This window comes from Macaca mulatta, chromosome 8 (assembly GCF_049350105.2).
Source record: "Macaca mulatta isolate MMU2019108-1 chromosome 8, T2T-MMU8v2.0, whole genome shotgun sequence".
NCBI lineage: Eukaryota > Metazoa > Chordata > Mammalia > Primates > Cercopithecidae > Macaca > Macaca mulatta.
This window is the reverse complement of record NC_133413.1, coordinates 2,182,742-2,210,236: the sequence shown is the minus strand read 5'-3', so window position 1 is coordinate 2,210,236 and position 27,495 is coordinate 2,182,742. Positions and strand designations below refer to the sequence as shown.

Genomic DNA, 27,495 nt, shown 5'->3' with positions numbered 1-27,495 from the left:
GACGGGGCCAGCGCTTCATTCGGCTGGGCTCAGGGTACCCGGGGAAGACGGGCCACACAGAACACACAGAATCTAGTGGGTCAAGATTTCCAGCCACATACAGGTGTGGCTCTTGCTTCAATCCTGGCCCTTCTGCTGCGAGGCAGAGGTGGGGAGGAAGAAATACGGTATCTGAGTGCTTTCGAAGAATCGGTAAACCTGTTTATCTTCAGAACGTGGACCCTGGACGGTACGTTTGAGAAAGTGAATACATGTATCTGTTAGCAAAATTCCCCAAATCATTCCCCATGTAGTCCGCTGAGCAGGGGTTTTCTTGGTGGTGGATGCTGGAGGCAGAGATGGGAAGCAGCAGCAATGGCAGGAATGTCTATACCGTCCTCCCATCTCTGCTCCAGCAACTGTCACCCCAGCTTCTGTCCTCTCGGTCAAGAAATGCAGATGCACATTCTGAGGATCTTTTGAAAAACACCCAGTATCTTTCTCTGGAATAGCCGAAAATGTCACATAATTCATTTCTGTTAAGCGCCATCTGCCAGATAACACAGGTGTTTTAGAATAAAACCTCCATCCACAGAATAAGTGTGTGGCAGACCACTCCTGTGCCTTATAATTAAATCATGATCTAAGCTTATGCTGTCAATATTCAGAAGAGACAGGAATTTTGACCATTTTATGAATCATAGAACAGTTTGTAGTCATTCAACACCGATCAGAAGAAGGGACAAAAGTTTTTGAACATGATTATCCTTTTGTGTATACGGAGCTTCTAAATCTATTTTCAATTCTGTTTCCTTTCCTTTTATAAAGCATCTCTCCATTATCTTATACACACCAGGCACTAAATACATATTTGTGAGTTTATTCAGTTGATTGTGTGATTGATCGAAATGGTTGTAATGACCTGCTGTAAACCAATAAACAGATACAAGAAATACTTTTTTTTTTTTTTTTGAGACGGAGTCTTGCTCTGTGGCCCAGGCTGGAGTGCAGTGGCCGGATCTCAACTCACTGCAAGCTCCGCCTCCCGGGTTCCCGCCATTCTCCTGCCTCAGCCTCCCGAGTAGCTGGGACCACAGGCGCCCGCTACCACGCCCGGCTAATTTTTTGTATTTTTAGTAGAGACGGGGTTTCACCGTGTTAGCCAGGATGGTCTCGATCTCCTGACCTCATGATCCGCCCACCTCGGCCTCCCAAAGTGCTGGGATTACAGGCTTGAGCCACCGCGCCTGGCCCTAAAAATACTCGTTTTTATTACAGAAAGAGATTAGGAGCATATCCTGCCCCTATGAAGAACTGGAAATGTAGCCTGTCGCCATATTTAAAGTGTGGGACTTTTCCTCCAGAAATTCCATGAATCTGCAGTTGCCTGTATCGACCATCATCTTTCGGTTGCCTTAGCTAATCAATGTTTTTCTTTTTCTTTATCTTCCTTATGCTCATGGTAACATTTGATACAATCCATCATTCCATTCTTTATCTCTTTCCTTCTTGGCTTCCAAAACTGAATAAATAAATAAATAAACAGAGATACAAATATTCCCCATGATGAATCCACTGGGATTTTCAAAGCTTTCCCATGACTTATGCTTCAAGAGCACAACACGATTCTCTATCTTAATGGCTATGTTAGGATGAAATGAATCCAACGTAATTACATATTTTAAAAAGGAGTATTTTTCCTATATTCATAGAAGTTTCCTTCCTATATAACTATTTCCTTACTATATTTTATTGCCACCTTCTATGTCATTTGAAAATATCAGTAGTAGTGATACAAATCTCACCACCCAAGTACCTAAAACCACAGACCAAACCAGTGAAGTTTCTAGCACACTACATTTTTGGTGTTTGAAAAAGGGTTCAAAGATTAATTCAGAGTAATCATTCTCATTTAATCTCTTGCTTTGATTTTAGGAACATTAAAATGGCCTAAACAAATTCTGTTTAGCCTAACACCACTGCTGAAAATATAAACAGCTAGCAATAACTAGACACTGGGTATTGAGTAGTTCTGGTAGCTTTGAAAAGCAAAAAGAATTCAGTGGTTGGGTTTTTCCTTCAGTTTAAAAATATTTTTGATATATAGTGTTGGCTTTTGGACATCTTAAGTTTTAGGTAAAGGCAGTTATTCAAATTCAATGTATGTATCTACCTGAATAATTTTTTTTCTGGAGAATAAAATTAAATTTTGAAGGGTCACAGGCAATGATTTTTCGGGCCCCTCTGCACCTCTCCCCAGGCGTGTGTTCAGACGCCATCCAAGGATGACCGCGTGCTGGCTGTCGTTCCGGGAAACGCCTGCACTCCACTCACGTTGAAGAATAAACCTCTGTGATGGGATTTGTATGTTTTTCCCCACAGTTCTTCCCATTTCAAGTGAGATCAGCGGTTCTTCCTTTCAGAGATTTCTATGGGAGGAAGCCAACCCCAGGATATCCTCTCACTGGCAGAGATCACCTTGACTTTCACAAAAGCCTGTACTCAGTAGAGATGTGACCGAGGGGACCAGGGGCCCAGGGAGAGGAGGGAAGAGGTTGGAAGCCGGAAATGATGACAGCCACAGAAGGGGAGCTGCGGGTCCCTGAGCAGCTGCAGAACACGGCTCCTGTCCTGATCATGCCCCAGGGAAGCCCTGCAGATTTGATGGAATCCTGCATGCCGAGAGGGACCCAGGATCTCAGCACAGCCGGAGGGAACCAATGGCCTACGACCAGGAGGCTTCCCAGATGCCTCCAAACCTCCTGGGAGTCCTGGCCTTGGTAATGCCCTGAGTTTAACCTGAAATGACAGAGGCTGAATTTCACAGGACACCAGGCAGGAAGTATGGGAACTCAGAATGGAAATTCAGTTGATTAAAAAAAAACCCATTATTTCTTGCACATGTCGGTTATAGATAATTGAATCATGTCCACATAGAACATCTGATAAGGATGCATGGGTGCCCCTGAATAAGTATCGTCCTCAGAAAGGAATTCTACAGAAAAAGGCTCCAGTCGATGCCAAGGCTAACAGCCGAGCACAGTGGAGTTTAAAACTTAAACATCGAAGTCCTCTAAGTTAGGACAAACTCTGAATAGAAAGGGAATTAAAGATCTTATCAACAGTAAATCTTCAAATCACTCACTCATACGTTCAACCCGTATTTATCGAGCCTGGCCTGGTACGGTACGTGGCACAGGTTAAACTCATCTGACTTATCGCCACAGGGGCCTTGGGCATGGTAGTGACATGAAATGTATAAAAGTCGACCGATGTCTGTGACCGTGGGTTTGTGGATTGTCTGGGGGCAGGATGAGGGATTTGTCCCTTTATAAAGGGATCCCAGGGAGCTTCCTCACGCTTCTTCCACCATGTGAGGATACAGGGAAATCTGCTCCTATGAACAAGGAGGCTGCCCACGCTGGACACCCTGACCCCAGACTTCCAGCCTCCATAACTGTGAGAGATAAATCTGTGGGGTTCATAAGCCAGGCTATGATGCTTCCTTACAGCAACCAGCGTGGAATGAGACAGAGACCCGGCAGGGGACCGGCAGCTCCTGCAGCCTCAGGTGTGGGGACGGTGGCGTTTCCAGACCGTTGCAAGAACCCTTCAGGGATGAACTATCTTGATGCTGCTGTGAGTATGAATCTCATAGGAATGTGTTCTGCTGTCTGCATTCATAACAGAAGTAAATTGTAAATTCAAGTTAGTGAAAGCTAGTGAAGACAAAGACGCACTTTTTATCCCATCCAGAGAACTGTCCGGCATTATTCCGAATAGCATCGCCTCAGGCCCCCACCACCAATGGCAGACATCACCTAACCATCTGCAAACTGAACGGGAAAGACAAGGCCGGGACACGGCGTGTGGGGAGCAAGATGTCTACTTCCTTTCATTTCCATGTGATGCTTCGAAGGAAAAACACCTTTTTAAGGTGAATTCTCTGGGATCCAGGAATACCTATCAGGAAGCTATTTTGTTTACGTCCAAAAATGTCCTATTAAATCATCTCAATGACTCTTGGAACCCACGAAGCAAAGGAAGAAAATTTCAAGTTATAAAAGTAACAAATAGGCCGGGCGCGGTGGCTCACGCCTGTAATCCCAGCACTTTGGGAGGCCGAGGCAGGTGGATCACGAGGTCAGGAGATGGAGACCATCCTGGCTAACACAGTGAAACCCCGTCTCTACTAAAAATACAAAAAAAAATTAGCTGGGCGCGATGGTGGCACCTGTAGTCCCAGCTACTCGGGAGGCTGAGGCAGGAGAACGGCGGGAACCCGGGAGGTGGAGCTTGCAGGAGCCGAGATAGCGCCGCTCACTCCAGCCTGGGAGACAGAGCGAGACTCCATCTTAATTAAAAAAAAAAAAAAGGTAACAAATAAATTACAACTTTTTACTGTAATATATAGTATCTGTAAGATTATTGTCTGGGTAATCAATAAACCCAAAAAGTATATATATATACTTCATGATCACATTTTAAAAATTTCAAATATTACTCCATATAATCCATATTTTGCATCATTACATGGAAGAAATAAATACACAGATGCTCCTCAACTTGCAGTGGGATTATGTCCCCACAAACCCATCATATGCTAAAAACATCATAAGTGGGAAATACATTTAATACATTTAACCCATCAAATATCATAACTTAGGCCAGCCTACCCTAAATGAGCTCAGAACACTGACACTGGCCTGCAGTTGGTCAACATCATCTCGATTAATGCCTATTTTATAATATGTTGACTATCTCCTCAAATTCATGGAACAGTGTACTGAAAGTGAAAAACAGAATGGTTGTGTGGGCACTCAGAGTATGGTTTCTACAGAATGTGGGTGGTTTTCATGCTATTATACGGTTGAAAAATTATAAGTCTAACCATCGTTAAGTCAGGGATGGTTTGTACTAATGTTGGATGATTTTATTTCTTTCATTCATTCATTCATTCATTCATTCATTCATTCATTCATTCATTCATTCGAGGCACGGTCTTGCTCTGTCACCCAGGCTAGAGTGCGGTGGTGCAACCAGGGCTTTCTCTAACCTGGAATGCCCGGCCTCAAGTGACCCTTCCAAAGTGCTGGCACTACAGGAGTGAGCCACTGCGCCCAGCAAGTAATTTCATTGAAAAGCATCACTCTAGTTTTTTACGCGAGGAGAGCAAAAGTATTTTTTCTCAACGTTTTCAGAATGTTTTTAATTTTATGAATCTAAATAATTTGTTTTTAATGTAATGCTTTTTAAACGAACATCCTGTTAGAATAAAAGCCACGGTGTCAATACATTTTCAATATATTGATGAGACAATGTAACGACAAGCAAATGATAAACATAATTCTCTACCATGGGAAGGAGAGGCCGTGCTTCGTGCAGACACAGATCAGATCAGAAGCGCGTCGTGCCACTTCCTTAAGAAACGATTTCTGAGCTGGGGCTTAAAGCACAGCTAGGACTCAGGCAGAAACTCAAGGAAGAAATTCTGGGCCGACGAGCAGCAGCCGTGGAGGCGTGGAGGTGCGAGAATTTCTGGAAGGGTGGCCGGGAGGGGGTGGGAGCTAGAGGGCAGCCGGGCCGCCTGGCGGGGCCGGGTCACTGGGGTTTGCGACCCCACAGAGGATGGCAGCCTTCACTCCTCTGGCTCTTGCATGGAGCCAAGACAGGGCTCTTGGTTGGGCGGGGTTAGGGTCAGGCTGTGTTTTTAGCAAGAATGTCCTGGAGGCAGGATGGAGAGTGGGTGGGAAGTCCCGCCAGGCGCCTTGGAGGCTGAGCAGGCACCCAGGTGAGCACTGACAATGGTTTCAGCCCTGAGGGGTGACACAGGTGAGGGCTGGTGGGTTTGAGGGGTGTAGGAGGCAGATCCAACAGTACTTCCATCTCCACAATATCTGAAAACCTGAAATGACTCATTCATTCACCTACTGACTTATGCAAACATCAATTATTTATTTCAGCCATTACTTTTCTGCGTGATAAGATGTTAAATGACCAATGAGAAATCCTTTCTCACAGTAACTGTTACTCTTAGGACAATGATACGGAAGTCCTCACTGGACTTCTGACTCCATCCCCATAAACATATGCCTCCAACTGTACCCCTACTTTAGGGAGGAGACGGAGCCCCAGGACAGATGCACCCCTACTTTAGGGAGGAGACGGAGCCCCAGGACAGATGCACCCCGATTTTAGGGAGGAGATGGAGCCACAGGAGAGATGCACCCCTACTTTAGGGAGGAGACGGAGCCCCAGGACAGATGCAGATCACCGTCAACTGCAAGAGTCCTGGACTATGAGTCAGGAACCCATGGCTCTAGTTTCATTCCTATTACGACTAATTGGTCTAGACAAGTTCGCTTGTTCAATGACAGCCTCATCTTGAAATCTCATTACCTGGGAGATCATCCCAGCATTCACATTGTAATTCCAGTCTAAGTACGTAGACAGGAGGATTGTATCAGAGAAGGACACAAATTACTTGAAAACGGCGGCTTTGAAGGGAAGAGCGGGCTACACACTTGGGGAAAATCTTTATGAACACATTTGTTCTCACCCGAGTAATTCCGGCTTACACATGCAGTTCCTGACACAGATGCACGACTGTCCTGCATCACACTCGCCTTCTGCAAACCGGGAGGCATGTGATTCGTCTGCCGTGTCTGTTCTAGAGAGAGGTGTCAAGTATTTTATCTTTGGAAACCCTTACTGGGAGCTGGCTCCACTCCTTCTCTACAGCACAGACCGGGGGCTCCTGTCCTAACTCCGACACCTGATCCCTACCCATGCCCCCCAGGGCTTCTCCTTCCCCACAGCCAGGAGACGTTGGGTCTCCCTCCTCTATGCGGAGACTGTGCTCTGCCATGGCTTCTCCCATCAGTCCCCAGGGCCGACCGGCTTTCATCCACTCATCCTGTGTGCTCAGCACACGACAGATAAAGTACATAAAGCTTTGGCTGTAGTTCAAAGAAATCAAAGACAATGAAATCACAAAGATCGGTTGTCATCTTTTAGGTATCTGGGCTGCATGTCGTCATTTCCTGTGAAACACACGTCTAGATGCACAGGGGCGGCCACGTGAGACGTCCCCCTGCGCCTGCGTTTAGCGTTTGATGATCTTGGTGCCGTGCTCAGGCCCGTAACGGGGTCTCATGCCCGAGTCCCGGGTACGCGCCTCTGAACCTCGGACACAGGGATGGGATCTTCATGATGCACACCCTGGGCTTTAGTTTGCAACGTGGAGCTTTTGCTGAAGGATTCTTGGGCTTCATGGAAGCCATCGTGATTGGCGGCTTCTGAGACGTTCTAATGGGGACCATGACAACCAGAGGCACCTCCTGAGCGGCTGGGAAGACGTTCACCTTCCCTGGGACATTTCGGACCAACTCCCGCACGATATCGTCATTGCCAGGTTTCTGGAATCCGGCCTATGCTGCGCTACGGGGTTGGAGACGTGATGTCAGCAGCAGGTCTGATGCCGAGGACCCACGGGGCAGCCCGCCTGGGCTTCCCTTCAGCAGCAGATCTGACGCCGAGGACCCACGGGGCAGCATGCCTGGGCTTCCCTTCAGCAGCAGGTCTGACGCCGAGGACCCACGGGGCAGCACGCCCGGGCTTCCCAGGGTGGACTCTGAGCCTGCACACAGCATCCATCAGTCCCAGCCAGATCTGGCTCCTCTTCATCAGGATCAACCTGGACTTATTACAAGGATTTGTGTAATACTCCTGGAAGAGAAATGGGTTCCCCATGGGTCAGTGTCTGGAGAATGTCACCATTTATAACTGGCTCGGTTCCAGAGAAGAACTCATTCATTCTTGACTCATTCATTCAAAAATGAGTCCACCATTCTTGAATGGTAAATACTCCATTATTTACCGAAACCTGCTATGGTAAATAGAATAACACTCCTCCAAAAATGTCTGCATCCCAGTCCCCAGGGCCTGTGACCATGGTACTTTATGTGGCAAAAGGACTTTGCAGATGTGAGTAAATTCAGGATTTTGAGATGGGGAGACGATCCTGGATCATCCAAGTGGGTCCAGTGTGATCTCCAGGGTCCTTACATGAGGAAGGGCGGGGGTTGGAGTCAGAGGAGGAGGCTTGGATGATGGAGGCCCAGGCAGGAGCCATGTGGCCCGGAGCCAAGGATGGCAGAGAACTCCAGAAGCTTGAGGAGGCAAGGAGCGAACTCCGGGGAGCCTCCAGAAGGACCCGATGTTTGATACTAGCCCCACAGAACCCACTTTAGACTTCTGACCTCTGCAGCTGTGAGATGGTACATCTGCGCTGCTGTAGACCACGGGGCTTGTGACCATCTTTATAGCCACAAATATGAGACCAACACACCTGCTTTTTAGGGGTTCCTCAGTCCAGCCCCATCTCTGGGGTGACCCATAGGGGTCTCTGCTGTGAATTTATGCAGGGCTCATGGACACCAGGAGCCTGGGCTTACCCCGGGTGGGGGGTGGCACAGGACCCCTGCTGCTCAACAGACGGGCTGCCCAATTCAGGCCTTGCAGTGGCTTCCCAGGACTGTCCACAGTGCCAAGACGCAGGGGCAGCCTCTGTTCCCACTGTGGTGAGCTGGGGCAGCGTTGAACTCCCTCCCGTGGTCCCTCCCCATCCCTCCTGGCTCCCACCTTTCCACTCTCCTTCCGGAGGCCCCTTCTCCCCAACATGCTGGACGCTGCGGGCTCTGGTCTCAGGCCTCTTCTCTTGCTACACCCTCCTGTTCAGGGGTGGCTCCATGGTTCCAGACTGCACCTCCAGCCTCGACCTCCATGCCTCTTCCTGAAGTTGGGTTGGCCAGTCCTGGGACCCTCAGCTCAGCACGTGGGAGCTGGGCCCCGTTGGCTTCGGCTGCTGAGGGGCAGCAGCTGGAGAGGGCTGTCGGGCACTTCATCCCACTCCATCCCGGCTCCCGGTCGCAGTGGTCATCCCTTCTTCTACCCGCACTCCATGACCCAGCTCTCTCGGCTCTGACAGCATCACCTCATCCTGTTACTGCAGCCCGAGGAGGAAATGGCACAGCCCCGTTACGTAATTGGATCTTTTTTTAGAATCTTCAGTTGCGTGTAAGATGACTGTTCTTTATTCTAGTACATTTTTTACATTCCTAAAACAGAAAGTGATCATGTGTGACTTTTTTCATTCGTGAACAAATGACTCTATTCATGTGTTTACTGTTCATGTGTTTTCATGCTGGGATCTGCATGTGTCCGCCGCCTTCTCTGCGTCTGTCCCTGAACGGAGCCATCATTACAGCCTCTCCTCCTGGACTCCCAGGATACTGCGCTTCCTGGATGAGGTCTTGGAGACTCCCTGCCTGCACGCTGGCTTTCTGGGCCTCATCCACGGCCCAGGCAGGAGGCCTCTTAGAAGCCTCTTCACAGCTCCCTAGAGCTCAGCTGGGTGCCCCTGGAGCTTCCTCTGAAAGCCATTCCTGCACCTGTGCCTGGCACAGCCCAGCCTTGTCCCTTCTCACCTGTGCTCTTTGAGGAGCTGTCTTCGTGCTCCTTTGCAGTATGGCAGGGCCGCGGGTCTTCATTATAACTTGACTCTGCCCCCGTGTTCGTCCTGCCATGCTGCGGTAACGGAGCAACGCTGATTCTCTCACATCGTGGAGGCCGTGAGTCCCAGACCAAGGTGCCGGCAAAACTGGGGCCTCCTGAGGCCTCTCCTGGGTGTGCAGATGCCGTCTTCTCCCCGCGTCCTCACAGGCTGGTCCCTCCGTGCGTGTCTGTGTCTTCATGTCCTCTTCTTATAAGGACACCGGACAGATTGGATTTGGGCCCCCTGTGACCTCATTCTACCTGGTTACCTCTTCGAAGGGTCTGTCTGAAACTCAGTCACATTCTCAGGTCCTGGGATTAGGGTTCAGCACCAGGTCTGGGGAAAACAACCCAGCCACAGCCCCGTCTCCTGCTTCGAGTCCTCCAGTGTTCTCCAAATTTCAGCCCCATCTCCTGCTTCGAGTCCTGCAGTGACCTCCGAATTTCAGCCCCATCTCCTGCTTCGAGTCCTGCAGTGACCTCCGAATTTCAGCCCCGTCTCCTGCTTCGAGTCCTGCAGTGACCTCTGAATTCTGCAAGTGCAAGCACCACAGGCGCAGTGTGGACGTCCCCGTAAGCTCGTGTCCCCCGTCCGTCCCGCCTTCCGCAGGGCGCCCTGCGAATCCTGGGGCTGAGGTGCCCAGCGGTTTTTGGGAGGTTTGTCATTACTTCAGGCTGGCACCTCCCTCTGCCCAGGTTTCTCCTGCCCAGGCCTGAAGCCTCAGCCCAAGTCTTCCCGTAGGTGGACGAGGCATCCCTGAGGCTGCCGAGGTGCTGGCTTTCCCCTGGGTTTCCAGAGCTGTCCACACACATCTCACAGCACCCAGCAGGTGGCCATGGCTGACGAGCCTTCAACTGAAATTGCTTCCAGAATTCAGGCCTCTGGGGCCAACGCCCAGGACGTTAGTGCTTCAGGATTCAGAGCACCTGGTGCCGCGGCCGGCACACAGCAAACGCTTAATAAATGCTTACGATATAAATGTAATTTGATCCTTCCTTTAGAATCTTCAGTTGGCGTGTAAGATGACTGTTCTTTATTCTAGTTCATTTTTTGCATTTCTAAAACAGAAAGTGATCATGTGTGACTTTTTTCATTCATGAACAAATGACTCTGTTCATGTGTTTACTGAAATGTGGCTTTTTGTCGCCTTTGTGGGGTGTGTAGGCTGGTCCTGGCAGCGCGTAGCTGTTGACTTGTGGAAAGCTATGACCTGAGGCTGTGGGTCTGAGAGCCCCAAGCAACAGTTTCTGAGCCTATTTGTACAGCCCTCGTGTCTGAATGACAGATCCAAGGAGAAGACGTGTTTGGGGAATCTTCTGGTTTTCAGATTTTGTGGCTCACAGAATCTCCAGCTGCTCATTTTTCCAGTGAAGAGCTAAATGTCCTTCCCAAAGCCTTTCCCCATGTAGCGCATCTTATTTTAACTCCGCAGGGAAGCTGGCTGCAGGGTCTCCTTGCCAGCCCTATGGGGAGGGAGGAGAGGAGGGTGAAGGGCCTGGTCAGAGGTACGTGGGCCTGGAAAGGCTGCACACCATACACCTGGTCCCCAAGCAAGCACGTCTGCAGAGGCATCCTGCCCGCGGAGCCAGCCAGAGGCCAGACAGATCCTTCTCCTCTGGGGTGCACCTCTTCCCTCTGACCTGGGGTGCTGCGTACTCGGCAGCCATCAGCTGGGTTTACCAAGGGGTGCCCGTGTGGCCCAACACACCTGAGTATGCCCTGTGGTATTTTATGATTTCAAATCACCTTTAGTCTATTGGCAAAACATTTTATGAACAGCCCAGCTGACATCCATTTTCAGTTTCTTTTCTTTTAAATCCTCTACTTTTTCAAATTCAAGTTTTAAAATATGTTCACCATCTTGTCAGGCAAACTTGCATATCAGTTATACAGTAACTCGACGGTACCAGGCCCTGGTACCAGAAGAAGGTTGAGGCAACACGTTTAGTCCATGATGAAAATTTCCCCAGGCTCACACGCCTGAAAATCCACTCTTTGTGATAAGATAAAATTAAGTAAAACACTGTCTTTTATTGTAGAAGATTAAAAATGGGAGAATCAAATACATAAATAAATCATAGTTATTCAAACTGAGGAAGGTCAGCAAAGAAGTAAAATTTAAAACAGCAACAAAAATCATAGCATTGAAAAATAGTTATTCTGCCTCTTATATTCAAGGTACTGATATATAGAGATAATTTTTCTCCTCTATGTTGGCAAGTATCTATCTCGGAAATGAAATTACTATGTACCCTTGAGAGACAAGTTGCTATAGAAATATAAATAATAAAATAAGTCTGGGGCTGTTTCCTCTGCCATGGTTTCTACAGATTTTCCCTTTGTTTTCACGACTTCTAGAATCAGTTGTATCATATGTTGAGAACATTTCTGACCCAGAGAAAAATCATTATAACCTAATTTTACAGCATTTTGTTTCACAATATCAATAATATTCCCTCCCTAGAAAAATCAGGTGAGATGCATATTTGGACAAGTAAAGCAATCCGATAAATCATTTCCCAGATGAGAAAGAAACCATGTGTGAAATGAAAGTTAGATGTTTTCAAAACCACTTCATTGAAGGCGAGGACACTAATCAATATGCAGTGGTTTTCATAATGAGAGAAATAGTGGCACGAAGGAACGTGCATGTGTGTGGGTCACCCGCCTCCCAGTGCATTCTGTTCTTGAGTTCCCTGGCAATTGGATTAAAAGGGTCTATCTCAGCTGAATCACCAGCTGCCTTTAAAGGTTGAGGGAAAAAGCAGGTGAACTGGGGTGTCCCCAAACCAACAAATGTCCTCTGGGAACCTCAACCTGTCCATGTTTACAATGATGGTCTAAGATGTATTTTTAAATTCTCAATACATCTTTGATGTATATATTCAATATTTATTATATGAATATTATACATTTGTATTTCTACAAGGTGAAACAATCTAATAATAACACCAACTTTTACCTTTCGAGCCTGCATAAAGTAATGTGTTTAAACAAATCTTGTTCTTCAAAGTACTCACTTTGGAATGTTTTCAAAAATAGCTCTTTAGAATTATTTTCATGAGCTAGTTTTAGAAAGAAAATCATAAAAGAAAATCAATCTGTCAAAATAATCTCCCTCTCCATACACACACACACACACACACACACACACACACACACACACACACACACACACGGATCGATAAAGGATAGCTACTGAATGTAGTGTTAGTATATCAATTCGCAAGTATTTAAATACACAAGTCAGAAGTATTTAAGTAGAAAATTTTTGAAATCCACTTGACTCACGGACAGGAAGCTTTGGATCAAATTTGAAGTTCAGCTGTCACAATGATCAAGGCACTTACATCCTGTACATTTTGATAGTTTTCCTCCATAATTTTGTTTTCCCAGATGGGGATTTTTCATTTCTTTGGTACTTTTTCATAATCTTGCTAAATAGACTATATCGTATGTCATCTAAATTTTATTTAGTAAATAAAGATTTAAATATTTAATATACAATACTTAGAGTAAAATGGGAAACAGGAAAGGTTAATGATTAGTCTGTACTTATATTTCTTCGCAAGGGTAACTTGTAATCTTACAGTGCTAAGTATTTCCCTCAGTGCTTTTCATTTCTTTCCTCATTTGATTCTCAGATGTCACATAACTCGGACAGTCCCCTGCATCACCTAGAGGAAATTCTGACTCAAAACTAGGCCAAGATACAATAGAAACTCTGAATGGAATCTTTTTTTTTTTTTTTTTTTTGTAATTTCTTTGGTAGGTGCATTTTTGGAATACAAAATACACATGGTAAAAATTGTATATATATAAATTAAAATTTTAGTCTGAGCTCAGAACTGGTTCTTATCACTGTGAAATCTGTTTTATTTTTATTCTCTCTATAATGACAGCCCTAAAAACAATAAAGTCCTTTTCTATGAGGTAATGATTGTTTCAAAGCATTTCTGAAGACTATGAAAGTGCTTAACTGTTTACTTGCTCCTAAGAGACAGTAAACAAATACTGCTGAATGTATGAGTAATGATGTCTGGGAGTGCTGTTTTTCAATGCAATCATTGTAGATCTCATGACTTCCCGAATTCTAATTTGTTCAATGTTTACATCAGGGCAGAGCATGAGAACTGGCCCAGGATTTCACTGAGGGGCAGGAGTGAGCAGAACAGGCCAAACCAGAGGAAAACAGGAGACTACGCCGGGTGCCCACAGCTACCCGGTGGCGGCACCTGGGGCACGTGTTGTCAGCCTGTGGATATCCCTCGGCAGGTCCTGGGCACTGCTCTCCCTCGCACAGAAAGCCCTGCTGGGAGCCAGAGGGCCAGGATCTGTTGCCTTTCTCCCAAAGCCCCGGCTCAGTGGCGCCAGCATTGAAGAAACCTCTACCACACAGAAAGCACACCGAGGATCCACAGCTTTCTTTGAAAAATAATCTTTAAACTTATGCAAATAAATTACCCATGGCTACAGCTTCGTTTTGAATACCACAGAAACCAAGAGTCAGAAAAGTTAACAAGCCTAAGGTCTTACAGTGAGGACATGATGGAAGACAGTGTGAACACAGTTCCTTCCCTTCCATCCACAGACTCCACTATGAAATACTTTCCTCACAGAGTGCGACGATAGTGCCGACTGCAATGTGCGGTTCTGCAAAGTGCAATCTCCTGGAATTCTTGTTCACTTTAGCACTGAAACAAACCAAGACCTTTTCACGGGTGTGATGACACACTCACTCCTGCTGAACTTCTCTTTGCTTCTCTCCTGTTATGTGTCTGCTGTTCCTAACACGATTTATCACGAACATAGCTCTGTTCTATTTCCCCTCGGAGCTGTCCTGTAAATTCCTAAGACACAGCTGTAGCATTCCAAGCCCTCTGGTATTCAGAACGCCTCACGCCCCAACACTATGTTATTTTATAGCTTCTCTCTTAGCCTCTGTGCAGCGCCTCGAGCTTTTATTGCTTGCTGCGTTTTATGGGTTTCTCCAGGCCATGTATATTCATCGTGTTATAGAAATAATAACATATTAGGCAGTAAAATATTAGGCAGTAATACTGAGGTTGGGCAGTAAATTTTCGAAGGGGTGGGTATGGTTTTCCATGAGAACTAAAGGAAATAGAGAGACTTGAGTCTTCAGAGCTCTAAGATGATTAGTGCAGCTGCATTAATGATGTACCTGCTTAGCGGTGGTGAGTCGTGTTTACAGATCTGTTTACTGAGCAAGAGACCGGCTGCACGTCGCTACCAGGGAGCCTGGGCGTCACCACTCATCAGCTGAGGTCTCACTGCAATCCATTACACTTTGATATTTAACACTTTTTTTTTTTTTTGAGACGGAGTCTTGCTCTGTCACCCAGGCTGGAGTGCAGTGGCCGGATCTCAGCTAACTGCAACCTCCGCCTCCCGGGTTCCCGCCATTCTCCTGCCTCAGCCTCCCGAGTAGCTGGGACTACAGGCGCCCGCCACCGCGCCCGGCTAGTTTTTTTTTTTATTTTTTAGTAGAGATGGGGTTTCACGGTGTTAGCCAGGATGGTCTCGATCTCCTGACCTCGTGATCCGCCTGTCTCGGCCTCCCAAAGTGCTGGGATTACAGGCTTGAGCCACCACGCCCGGTCGATCACCTTCCAAATGTTAGCACTTCCATTTTTTCCCTCCTCTCTGAAACTTTATACTAGTTACACTTGGTTATTTTAAGGAAACTTGATAATTAGTTGTAAGAAAAAGAAAGGTTAGCTACAAGAGACAAAACACCCTTGCGAATGCGACGGTGTAACGAACGCAATTAGGAAATGTTACTAAACGTCAGGAGGGTACATTGTGCCTGTGATGCGGCTCCTCGCTCCTTCTAGGAGGAAGACAGGCAAGCCTCTAGAGGCCCCGCTGAAAGGCTGAAAACGGCGTTCCCTTACCTGCTGTTGACCTGATGGTGGAGGTGATGTCAGAGGGTGTCATCATGGGAATACATTCGTCATCTTGGGAGTAGCCGGCTTGAATGGCTCGAAGGTAGCTGTGACTCCTTGTTCGGAAACATCCCGGGAGGTCGAGGGCGTCCATGGCCTGAGATTCGACTTCACTGAAGACGGACTCGCACACGGACTCGAACTGCCCATTGATGTCCGCCTCGCTCACCTGCAATCATCAACAGCACAAGTGATGCCCCGGTCTCCAGGGTCACCGTCACATTACAGAAGAGCCAGGAGACAGCACTCATTCCCGCGCTCCCTTTCACTGCCTCCTATTTCGGCCCAGTGAACCCGAAGTCAGCACGGACAACGGCTGAGCTTGGGGAAGAGATCACTGGTGTTCCCTTACAAAACACTTAGGCAAACAGCCAGTCCCAAACGTTGATGAAATTCTGGGGGACCACAAGGCGAACCTTCGAGGTAAGGTTGACAGTTTTTACAAAGTTTAAGAGAGAGAGAGGACTTTTAAAAGATTAGCAAAGTACCTGGTACAAAGTAACTGTTTAGAATCCATTTCTTCCTTCCCTTTCCCACATGACTGTCCCACCTTTCCAAGCTACTAATGGCATGATGGCTCCGGGCACTGAGGCCGTGTAAGGAAAAGCCCATTCAGTGCGTACACTAACTACTCAGTTCCTTTTCAGAATACGGAGTCTGCTTCTACCCATTGCCACGGCAACTCATCACAAATTTGGCTTCTAAACTCATCTCCTTCTCACCATTACGGCAACAATCTGAGTCCAGATGAGAAAGAAATGGCTGTACTGGTGTTTTTGTCCACATGAAACATGCTACTTTACCTAAATTCCAGGCTTTCTTATTCTTCCTTAGCTCAGGATATTAGTATACTCACTCCTTCCTTCCTTCCTTCCTTCCTTCCTTCCTTCCTTCCTTCCTTCCTTCCTTCCTTCCTTCTTTCCTTCCTTCCTTCCTTCCTCCCTCCCTCCCTCCCTCCCTCCCTCCCTCCCTCCCTCCTCTCTTTCTCTTTCTCCCCTCACCCGCTCCCATTCAGATTATTTCTCTTCTTGTTTCTCCTGGGGATGTGTGAGAGCTCAAAGCACCAACAACTTTCTGAACTCCCTGGATTATGTTGGCAGATACATTTTAAAAATATACTGTTTTAAACACCAGATTTGTTCTTTTCCTCTAGTTGTCAGCAGAGTAAAAGGCAAAGTGAAAGAATCAGGTTCTCCCTCTAGTAGTTGTGTTGTTGACACAACACGACAATTGGTGCCGTCTCCAAGGTCAGACCCGTGGACTTCTCTGGTTTCACCCTGAGGTGACCTACGTGCTGGAAGGACACGGCCTCTTTCCTCGTGAGCCTAAGTCAGCACTGACCCTGGACAGGCAGAGGGTGAGCAAAGGGCAGCGAAGCCTGAAGCCACCCTGCAGGGAAGACAGGCCCACGCCGGGCTGCAGAAAGAGCTGGCACAACACCGGCGGGTGGCCTTTTTCAGAAAGGTCTGAGGATTCCTGATGCTGGACAGACAGACAAACCCAGGCAGGCACAACCGGGACACAGCCGGCAGCACGGCCTCAGGAACCCAGCAAAGTGCTCAGAAACACACACACTGGCTTGGAATCGGGACGTTTTTCTGGACCATAAATTTCTTCCAATCTAAGTTTTCACTTACGTAGAATTGTATGGAAAAGTCTTAGATTGTGTCATTCCTGTCAAAGATCTATAGTAGACAGTGTGAGAAGGTCCGAATCTATGTGAGGCCCTGGTACGCCTCAGTGGACACCCTTCTGCAAGCCCGGCCCTGGGCCCAGCTGCCCTCGCTCCTAAAGAATCTGGAGACACCGTTAACCTGGTGCGTGCATTTCACAAACAGAAGCCGGCATCTCAGCAAGGACCCTTGGCTGTGCTTCCAGCTAAAAGCCTTTCAATGAGGTTCTAGACATGAAGTTGACTCCTCCTCCCAAAAACAAATAAAAAGTGGTTGAGGAGCATCTCAAGTTGGTCCAGCAGGGAATTAAAATGATCCGTTCACCCAGACCTCCCGCCGAGACTCAGGACACCCAGACCTCCTGCCGAGACACTCAGGACGTGGGGACCTCTGCCCGAGACTCTCGGAACACGAGCTGCAGGAAACCCAAGCAGAGTCCAGCTACTGAGGTTCCAACGAGGAAACGGCATGGACATAAGTGCCTCTCACAAGACTTCAGTTAGATTGTTAATTCCCTTTTTGTGCTTGAGAAAAAATTGAGTGTTAAAGATGAAGGGCAAACTTTTAACAAACTTTGGTTTGTCACCAAATTCACATCTCCCTAGAGCCCTGAAGTGTTAGAAATTCCAGCTGTCCCATCCTCAACCACGGGAACTGTCCCCTCTCCTTCCAGAATTGTTGGGTCTCATGGCCTAGGGCTGGACAATCAATTAGTGGAAGTTTATTTCTGGGTGTGATACAGTCTCAGCTACTACTAGCGTTCCAGGATTATTTTAAATAACACTATTTTTTTTTTTTGAGAATTCAGAACTGAGTTCAATTTAAAGTAATGCCACAGAACTCTGCATAGGAATGACTTAGAATTCTAAATTTCAAAGTCGTTAAGTAAACCCCCAAGCACCCAACTTGTCTGCTTAACCATTGTTTCCAATGTCAATCCTTTCAGATAGAAAAAGATGTGAGAAAATGTTATTTTTACTGGCTTATTTTTGTAGATACCATCTTGGGTTCATCAAAAGCAAGATGACGAGAGAACTAGTATATTTAGCTTACGTTTACCCCCAAAAATGGCGACGAGTCGCAGAGAGCCTCTGAAAGTTTCATAAAAGTCTCTAAAGAGGTGTGAGATCCATTTAATTGAAACTTGTTTGTGGAAAGCATTAGAGATGAACGTTCATACCTCAGATGGGATACCTTTGCACTTCCGTTTAAACCTTTTGTTGGGTTACATCTGATTTTTAAAGCTGTATTTTGGTAAACCAGGTTATATCAACTGAAACGGAAGGTGCCAGCTTTAAAAGAAGAAAGTTTGCTTTATCCTCATCTCTGTGTAGCAAGAAAGTTGTTAAAATGTATCACTGACTTTCAGTTACTCTGTTCAGTTCATTAGTGTCTCCCAGAATCATCTCGGACTTTATGCTGAAACAGAATATTTCCTCAATTATTAAAATAATTACAATTATCTAGCTGCTGAGGGTCCGTTGATGTTACTGTTTGCAGGGGCTGGAGGGCCCACCATTCCCATTTGCCCAGGACTTGAGTGCAGGGCTGGGGATGGTCTTTCCTTGTCATTGGGAAAAAGAGTCAATGCAATTCCTGCCGCAGATGAGAACTTAATCCCATTTCTGGAAGCAAAGAGGTAACTGGGTAGATAAAAGAGGCGGTAGACTTCTTGAGTTGTGGACTAGGAAAAACCTTAATAGTTCAGTGGAAAAAGTTCCGAGTACAACTTTCTGATGAGAAAAAAACCTGCACAATGAATAGACTCTACCTCATGAGGAATTTAAAGTCTGTGGCAAAAGAAAAGACTTGTGCTTACTGAGCCCCAGGGATGCTTCCAAAGCTCATAGCACGGTCTGCAGTCAGGGGGGCTTTCGTGCCCAGAATCATATACTATTACTTACTGTTATCATGGTAATAATAAGCGCTATCGTTTTTGAGTACTCAGTATATGCTGGACTCTTTACCTAATAACATCCAAAATGGACTGCATACTTATTTTGTCACGCGGTGAATGGCGTCATGGGAGGGCACGGAAAGCCCAGGCTAATCCCTACTCCACAGTAAGTCAGAGAAAATGTTCGGTCAGCTCAGGCTCTTAATCCCTACTCCACACTAAGAGAAAACGTTAGGTATACAAACTCAAGGTCAACTCAAGCACTGTTTTCCGAGGCATTTAAATGAGTAAGCAATGTGTGTAATTAAAATGATAAAATTTCGATTCTTCTTTACCATATAATATAGGATGATTAGACTGAAGGACACCTGCCCATTTTGTCACCGTGCGTTCTCAGGCCTGTCCACCACAGGTGGGGGAGCAGGGGGACCTCCCTTTCACAGCCCCCGTGTCTCAGGGACCTGATTTTAATACGACCCCTCGCATGGTGCCCAGGGACCCTTCTCCTGGCCACTGTGCCTGTCCTGAAACCAGCCCTGCCTGGGAGTGGGCCCGACCGGCAGGACTCTGTGAGTGACACCAGGCCCTCCTCTCACAGGACTTTCTGAGGCACAATTCAGAGGACACAGCTGAAAGCCGTGCTGCCAGAGCCTTTCCCTAGCCCCCTTTTACTGGAAAAAGAGCCTGGGAAGAAGGAAGACAGCCTGAGAGGCCAGGATGTCCAGCCTTCCGGTCATTGCTTCCCCAGAAAAAATTATCGCAAAATGACACGACATGTCGAAAAGAATAGTAAGTCCGTGAGTCTTTGATCGGTCAGAGCTAATTCCAGGCGGAACCCCCTTTGGCGTGGCCTTGCACAAGCGCTGCTGATGGGAGGGCAGTGCCATTGCCGCCTGCGCACGGGGCCTCTGTGCCAGCCTGGCTTGGGAGACTGGACCCCAGGGGAAGGGCGAAGGGACCTGACCTGGCTCACGCAGCTGGCCTGGCTCAGGGTGCTGACGGCCCTCATGTAGCTCTGGTTCCGGGAGCGGAATTTCGGGGAGTTGTAGTTCGCAGCGGGGTCCAGGCTGTGGCCCACAGGCACGTCGCTTGCAGCTTGCAGGTAGCTTTGGCTACAGGAAAGAAGAAAGGAGAAAAGGTATTCTGTGAGTACCCACTGCAGGGCAGAGATGGGAACGCCCGTCCAACCCACACCGCGAGGCTGATACCCACCGTGGGGGAGAGATAGGAACGACTGTCCAACCCACACCGAGAGGCTGACACCCACCGTGGGGGAGAGATGGGAACGACCGTCCAACCCACACCGAGAGGCTGACACCCACCGCAGGGCAGAGATGGGAACGCCCGTCCAACCCACACCGAGAGGCTGACACCCACTGCAGGGCAGAGATGGGAATGACCATGTAACCCACACCGAGAGGCTGATACCCACCGTTGGGGAGAGATGGGAACGACCATCCAACCCACACCGCGAGGCTGACACCCACCGCAGGGCAGAGATGGGAACGACCATCCGACCCACACTGAGAGGCTGACACCCACCGTTGGGGAGAGATGGGAACGACTGTCCAACCCACACCGAGAGGCTGACACCCACCACAGGGCAGAGATGGGAACGCCCGTCCAACCCACACCGAGAGGCTGACACCCACCGCAGGGGAGAGATGGGAACGACCATGTAACCCACACCGAGAGGCTGGCACCCACCGCAGGGGAGAGATGGGAACGACCATCCAACCCACACCGAGAGGCTGACACCCACCGCAGGGGAGAGATGGGAACGACCATGTAACCCACACCGAGAGGCTGACACCCACCGCAGGGGAGAGATGGGAACGACCATGTAACCCACACCGAGAGGCTGACACCCACCGCAGGGGAGAGATGGGAACGACCATGTAACCCACACCGAGAGGCTGACACCCACCGCAGGGGAGAGATGGGAACGACCATGTAACCCACACCGAGAGGCTGACACCCACCGCAGGGCAGAGATGGGAACGACCGTCCGACCCACAGAGAGGCTGACACCCACCGCAGGGGAGAGATAGGAATGACCATCCAACCCACACCGAGAGGCTGGCACCCACCGCAGGGCAGAGATGGGAACAATCGTCCGACCCACCAAGAGGCTGACACCCACCGCAGGGCACAGATGGGAACAATCGTCCAACCCACCGAGAGGCCAGCATCACATTTCCAGCGGAATGTCTGTGTCTTTTGATGGGTAGCTTTGCCTTATGCAAATATTCTGAGATTCACATTTACGATTGTGAATTTCATCAGAAGTAATAGGGGAGGCTATTTACAAAATTGCCTTTGAAACCTGAGATTTTATGGCCAGGCAGTGAAATTAAGATCATTCCACATTTTTTTTTTTAGAAAAGTGCTGAAAGCACTAGTAACTCCTACAGCATAATAGCAAACTCAGCTCCTGAATTTACGCCAAAAAACTGAGAGTTTCATAAAAATTATTAGCTCTCTGGCAACTTTACGTATTTAAAAAGTAACAGAAAAAATACAAGGCTCGCTTTCAGTTTTAACTTATGCAAAGCTGTCCAGGTTATGCAATATCGGCAAATATAATAGGAGTAGGCTGAGTGAAATCCATTTTATTATCATAATGGTCATTTCCTTCCAAACTCCCTTAAAATAAATCAGCGTTCTCTGGTCTTCCTTCTTGCCATTTTGTGAAATGTTAAAAGCGTGGAAGAACCTTGTGAGTGTTTGGTAGATCGAAGGTCTGGCTTAGCTTACATTTCTGTCTAACTGGACCACTTTCCAGTTTTATTGACAATCTTACCACAATGCAGCAAAATTCATTTCATTTTATCAAAAGCTGTAGAAATGTGGACCGAAATGATTAATTATTCTTCTTGCCTCTTTTGGATCATAATAGGAACATTAAATATCAGTGCACAAGCAGGTACATAAAAATGTATCCAGATGTTAGGTGGATGATTCTGACTCCAGAGCTGGGCATTAAAGCACGCACTTGCTTTTCAAATTAAACACTTGGTGCAGTTTTTCTCTGATTTACTTCAGTCTTTAAAAATGGAATATCAGAGAAAAAAACTGGACTCCATGAATTCTTATTAAGTGAAGCTTATTCATTATAGATTTAAAGTCATTCTTTCTGCTAAATATTTTTGCTTTAAGAGAAAATGTATAACATATTCCAGCTCCTACCTATCTTCCCCTCCCTGACTTAGACCAAAAAAAGGAGGGAGAGAGAGAGAGAGAGAGAGAGAGAGAGAGAGAGAGAGAAGGAAGGAAGAAAGGAAGGAAGAGAGAGAGAGAGAGAGAAAGCAAAGGGAGAAAATTAGTTTTGAGCCAATTCTAAATTCACTATGTATGAAGCACATGGTCTTCACGTCGACGCCCGCCGACTCCCGCTGCACCTGGGCAGTGGGATGGGCAGCTCTGCTGCAGATGTGGGGACCTGCACCTGCACCAGCAGGGGCCCTGTCCCCTCCCCTCCTCTGTGGATCCCCCAGGTCACCTGCCAGTGAACACAAGGTGAACAAACACGGACCCCTGACCTTGGCTGTCACCACCCTGAGTGCACAGGTTCCACAGAGTGGCAATATGTCAACAGTATTCTGAGATATGGTCGCAAGTTTGAGGCTCAGGTTGATGGATGCGTGGACTCATTCTGCAAGAGACCACCGCTGGCTTCCTTTGAATGTGTCCACGTGCCTGTGCGTGTTTAACACAGGGTCATGTGCAGGGGACGGAGCCCTGAGCTGTGGAGCCCAAGCTGTGTGGCCTCAGGTGGATGCCAAGAGCCCTGACTGAGGCTCTTAACTTGATTCACCTTTGTTTTTGCAGAAACATAAACCTCCTGCAAGTCTGCTCTCCTTCTGTGCTTCCTTGAGATTGCTGGTTTCGTAACCTGCATTTCTACTACTCAGCACTTTCTACCAATTACCAATTTTCTTCCAATACAACAGCCATCCCTTCTGATTAATACCACCATTTTGCATTTTAACATTCTCAAATTGAGGCTGCCTTCTAGACTGAGAAAACCTAAAAGAAGGATTCTCACCCTCTGGATCTGCTGTCTAAACAGCGCGTGGTACGCGAATGAAGGGATCACTTCGAGCCATGGCTCATCATCCTAGTGGTGGCTGCTGGACGGCCCTCACAGGTGGATCAACGTGCTTTGTGAGTCTATGTTTCAAATACGTATTCTCTCAATGATTCTCTTTATTTCAAAATGGGGTGTGACATGTAAATGTTGCCACTGAAGACAGCTAATAATTTTTTTTTAAAACATGGACTCACAGTAGCTAACCTTTTCTAGGCACAATTACGCCAGAGATGCTAATAAGTGTTTTGCATTGTCCTAACACAGTTAATTTTTACATTAGTCCTATAAACCAGGCCTCTTCCCAACCCTCCTCCTATGAATGCAGCATCAGACGCGCACTGGTGTCAGGTCACCACGCACTGGTCACACTGGTGCCAGGTCACCACGCACTGGTGCCAGGTCAAGCACTCAGGCAGGTCACACACACTGGTCACACTGGTGCCAGGTCACACACACTGGTCACACTGGTGCCAGGTCACCACGCACTGGTGCCAGTTAAAGCACTCAGGCTTGGGCGGGGTGGGGGCAGCGCTCCCCTCTGAGTCCAGGCATTTTGACTCTGGAATTCATGCCCTAAAATCTCAAGGTCACAGCTGCTGAGTCACAGGACTACGGAGCCCAAAAGATCCCATCCTCTGACACAGACATTTTAAAAAGTTAAAAAATAACAAACAAAACCTCAGCCTCATTTGGCTTAAGAGGCTTTTTAAAAAATATTATAATGGCTTAGCATTTTATCATATAGCGTCCCAGAAGGCTAGGTTCCTCACAGTCACAGATCAAAACTCAAGAACTAGGACCAGGGGTGCCGATCGAGATGGGGGGATGCACCCTCTGGCGGCCCTGCCACGTGACACACGGTGACGCCCCCAGCACTGCTTGCTCCACAAAACCCGCCTGGTGCTTCCTCCTGAAAATCCCCCTCGGACATCCCGGGGCATTTTGAAGTTGACTTTCAGCCCCTTTGGTTATCTCTCCAAGTGGTAAAATTCCTACGGCATCCCAGGTGCCAGAAACAGAAACATATTTTGCTGTATACACTTAGTAGCTCAGAAATTTTTTTTTAAAATAGTGAAAAGTTTTCTAGAATAACACAGAAATGTTTTTGTTCTAGTTGTGCCTTTCAGATGTCGCTCCCCTTAGCTTGTCATCCACACACAGGCGAGAGGACAAGCCGTGCAGATGAATCCACAATCCCGAGAGAACCGCAGGATTCCTGGTGTTCAACCTTGTTCTCGCCACGTGCGAATGGTTCCAGAGCTGCTTGCTGAATCCTGGCTCAAAACCTCCTCTGTGACTTAGGTCACTATGAGAAAAAACGTACATAACAAAGGTACCCTTGAAAGGGCCTCTGACCCCAGCTGTTTAGATCCATCTAAACATGCTTGAAAATACACAGCGTAAACCATCTCCTTTGTTACCTTGGAAAGCAGTAAGGATTCTATGCAGGTTGTGCTAAGGAGACATTTAAGATTTTTTTTTTCCATACTAAATGCGTTCATTTGAAATACAGAGAGCATCTTCTCATTTCTATAAATGGGATCTGACAGGAGAAGCTCCCAAATGTAAGAAGTGTTTCTTTCACTGCATTCAACGGAAAATGGAGCATGCTAAACAGCGCTAGTGAAACAGACATTCGTGTGCACACGCGTGTGTGTGCTGTGTGTGCACGTGTGTGTAGTATTCTACCTGCAAAAGGGAAATTCTTAGAACATCTTTCAGTACACATTTTAAATAATATCACAGTGCATGACTGGATTTCAGAAAATGGCTTCTTTCCTGATTATTTCCACATTCAGGGTAAAAAGCGTTCTTGAGCTTTCTGTGCCCTTGCAGGAGATGAAGGCATGCTTGTTCCCTAACTGCACATTTTTGGGGAAAACCACATTTGCCTCTCACTGTTGGTGCCCACATCTGGGCTGCCCCACAGTTACCCCGACAACCCATCTCTGGGCTCTTGACTGCAGAGGCTCGGAAGCGCCACACCCTTGCTTGGACGCCCTCCTGGTGCTGACGGAGCCTCCGAGGTGGGACCCCGCTCCAGCTGGTGAGTCCATGGAGCACCTGCTCAGCGGCTTCTGAGCAGAGTCCGGCCTTCTCCATGCTGACGACTGCTCTTCCCAGAGCCCGTGGCAGGTGGGGCTGCAGTGGCTGACTCAGGGCCAGCTGTGAGAGCCAGCATGCTCTGATGCATGATGCTGGCCCGGGTCCTAACGGGGCTGACCCCAAACCAGTGTGGATAACCTCCTCTGGCTCTCCTCTGCCCTGGTCCCACTGCAGCTGACCCTGACCCAGTGTGGACAACTTCCTCTGGCTCTCCTCTGCCCTGGTCCCACTGCAGCTGACCCCGAACCAGCCAGGACAACCTCCTCCAGCTCTCGTCCACTTGGCTATACCCATCCTTTGCTATAACCGGGGCTGGGCAGGTTTGCAAGGATGTGCCACCAAAGGCTTCCCAAACAGAACACAAGGAGAAGGCATCTCAGTAAGGTGCACCTGCCACATAAGTCTGGGTGCTTGGAAGTGCAGAAAAGGCCTTCCACAAGATAGCAAGAGTAGCGCTTGTTGACAGTGTGTTGGGGACAAAGGCTGGAACATAGATATTTTTAATGCAAAATGCTAAAAGGAAATCTAGAGCGTGCGCCGGCTTGGAGGCGGGGAGCGAGCACTGTTTGTCTGGAGAGCAGAGGGTAAGCGGGGAAAGGCGTTCTGGGAGAGAAGTTTGTGGAAGCAGAGGGGGAAACTGAGGGACACCCCAAAGAGCTTGATGTTTATGTCACAGGCAAAAGAAAAGTACTGCAAGTTCTTGATCAGGGACTTGTGGGCTGGGAGCTCAGGAAGGTCCCTGTGCCTGGGGCTTGGAGGACGAGGAGCCTGAATGCAGGAAGTGGTGCCCTGGACACAGACCCCGAGAGGCTCACACAGACCTGAGCGGGGGTGGTTTCGCATGAGACACCAGAGGGCTTGGATTTTAGGGACACTGAGCCCACAGGAACGAGGAATGTGTTAGAGCTGAGATGATTCCAAGGCACGTAGACTTCCCAACAAAGGCAAGATCTATGCTAGGAAGAAAAGCAGGTTTTGGAGGCTGGGCCTGAGTTTGATCTGGACCTGCGGATTCTAAGGCAGTTCCAAGAAGTCTGTGAAAGAACAGAGCCAATGAGACGGTCAGGGCTGTGAACCTCCGAGCGCTTCAGATGCGAAGTGTGGAAGGCGTCGGGCTGTGAGGGTCATGCCGCAGAATCGTGGAGGAGGCCTCCTGGGTGAGGCGGGGCCACGAAGGCAGTCCAGGAGGAGAGTGAGAGGGTCGTGGGGCGGGGGAGGCTCCTGGGCACCCGTGGGGCAGGAGGAGTCCGGCCTGGATCAGATGCTGAGAAACCAAGTGGAATGAGATGGGGAAGACTGTCGGATGGAGGAACCTGGAAGACGGTTGCAGCGGATCTGGGTGCAGAAACGAGATTGCAAACGTGAAAGGAAGAAAATGCAAGCATGAGTGGAACTTCTGGACGATTCGTCAGGAAAGAGCAGCGCGGACAGGCAGTTTGAGAAAGGCTGTGAGTTTTCTTGGGTGGGAGGATGAGACAACATGAACATTTATTTTTAGAAGGTGAAAATAAGACACCATGGGAAAGACACTCAAAGAGGCTGGACTGGGATCATTTTTCCTGTCTGCGGGAAATGCTAGGCTGAGACCAACGGTGTGCTCGGCCGTGAAATGTGCTGTACAGGTCGGAAGTAACATGGCGTGCAGATGGCAGTGTGCATGCACAGGGAGCACGCGTGTTGATACCTGACAGCCCACGTTCAGATCCTGGCTCAGCCATTTGCCAACAGTGTCATTTGGACAAATCTCTTAATCTAAGCAACATACAATGAGGACGGTAGTCACAGGACATAACTCATGGAGTTCTGTGAATATTAGGCAAGAATGTAGCATGTAATACAAGTATAACACATAGTAAGCACTTAGTTAATATTAACACATACTATGTTTGTTTAATTTGTCTTTGAGAGACCTGTATTGTGACTCCAGATGTTGGCATTTGGTAGATGTCTCAGAAAGAACTGGTCTGAACATTTCAACTGTTTATTTTTTATTTTGGGAAAAGGACAAGGTAAACTTACCCAAAAGAAAATTATTTTTCTTTCTTACATAGAAATGAAACAGAAAAATAAATACTCATTAAATTTTATTAATTGAGAGAAAACTGATAGACAGTGAAAGGCACAGGTAGGAATCAGTGAGTTTTGACAGATGTTGACTATCTGTGGCCTCCACCCCATGTCCTCATGGACATTTTGTATTGTCATCTTTTTAATTTAGGCCATTC

At 47.7% G+C, this 27,495-nt stretch overlaps 1 protein-coding gene across 1 annotated transcript in view; it reads right to left on the bottom strand.

Annotated features, from left to right (window-relative positions):
• The window catches only part of DLGAP2 (DLG associated protein 2), a 196,421-nt gene that overhangs the window by 50,509 nt on the left and 118,417 nt on the right, over positions 1 to 27,495 (bottom strand). The window contains exons 4-5 of the mRNA XM_028852306.2: positions 20,036 to 20,183; positions 15,451 to 15,670 (exon numbers count right to left, since the gene is read on the bottom strand). Coding sequence (XP_028708139.2) covers positions 15,451 to 15,670; positions 20,036 to 20,183 — 368 coding nt within the window. The remainder of the gene's footprint in view (positions 1 to 15,450; positions 15,671 to 20,035; positions 20,184 to 27,495) is intronic.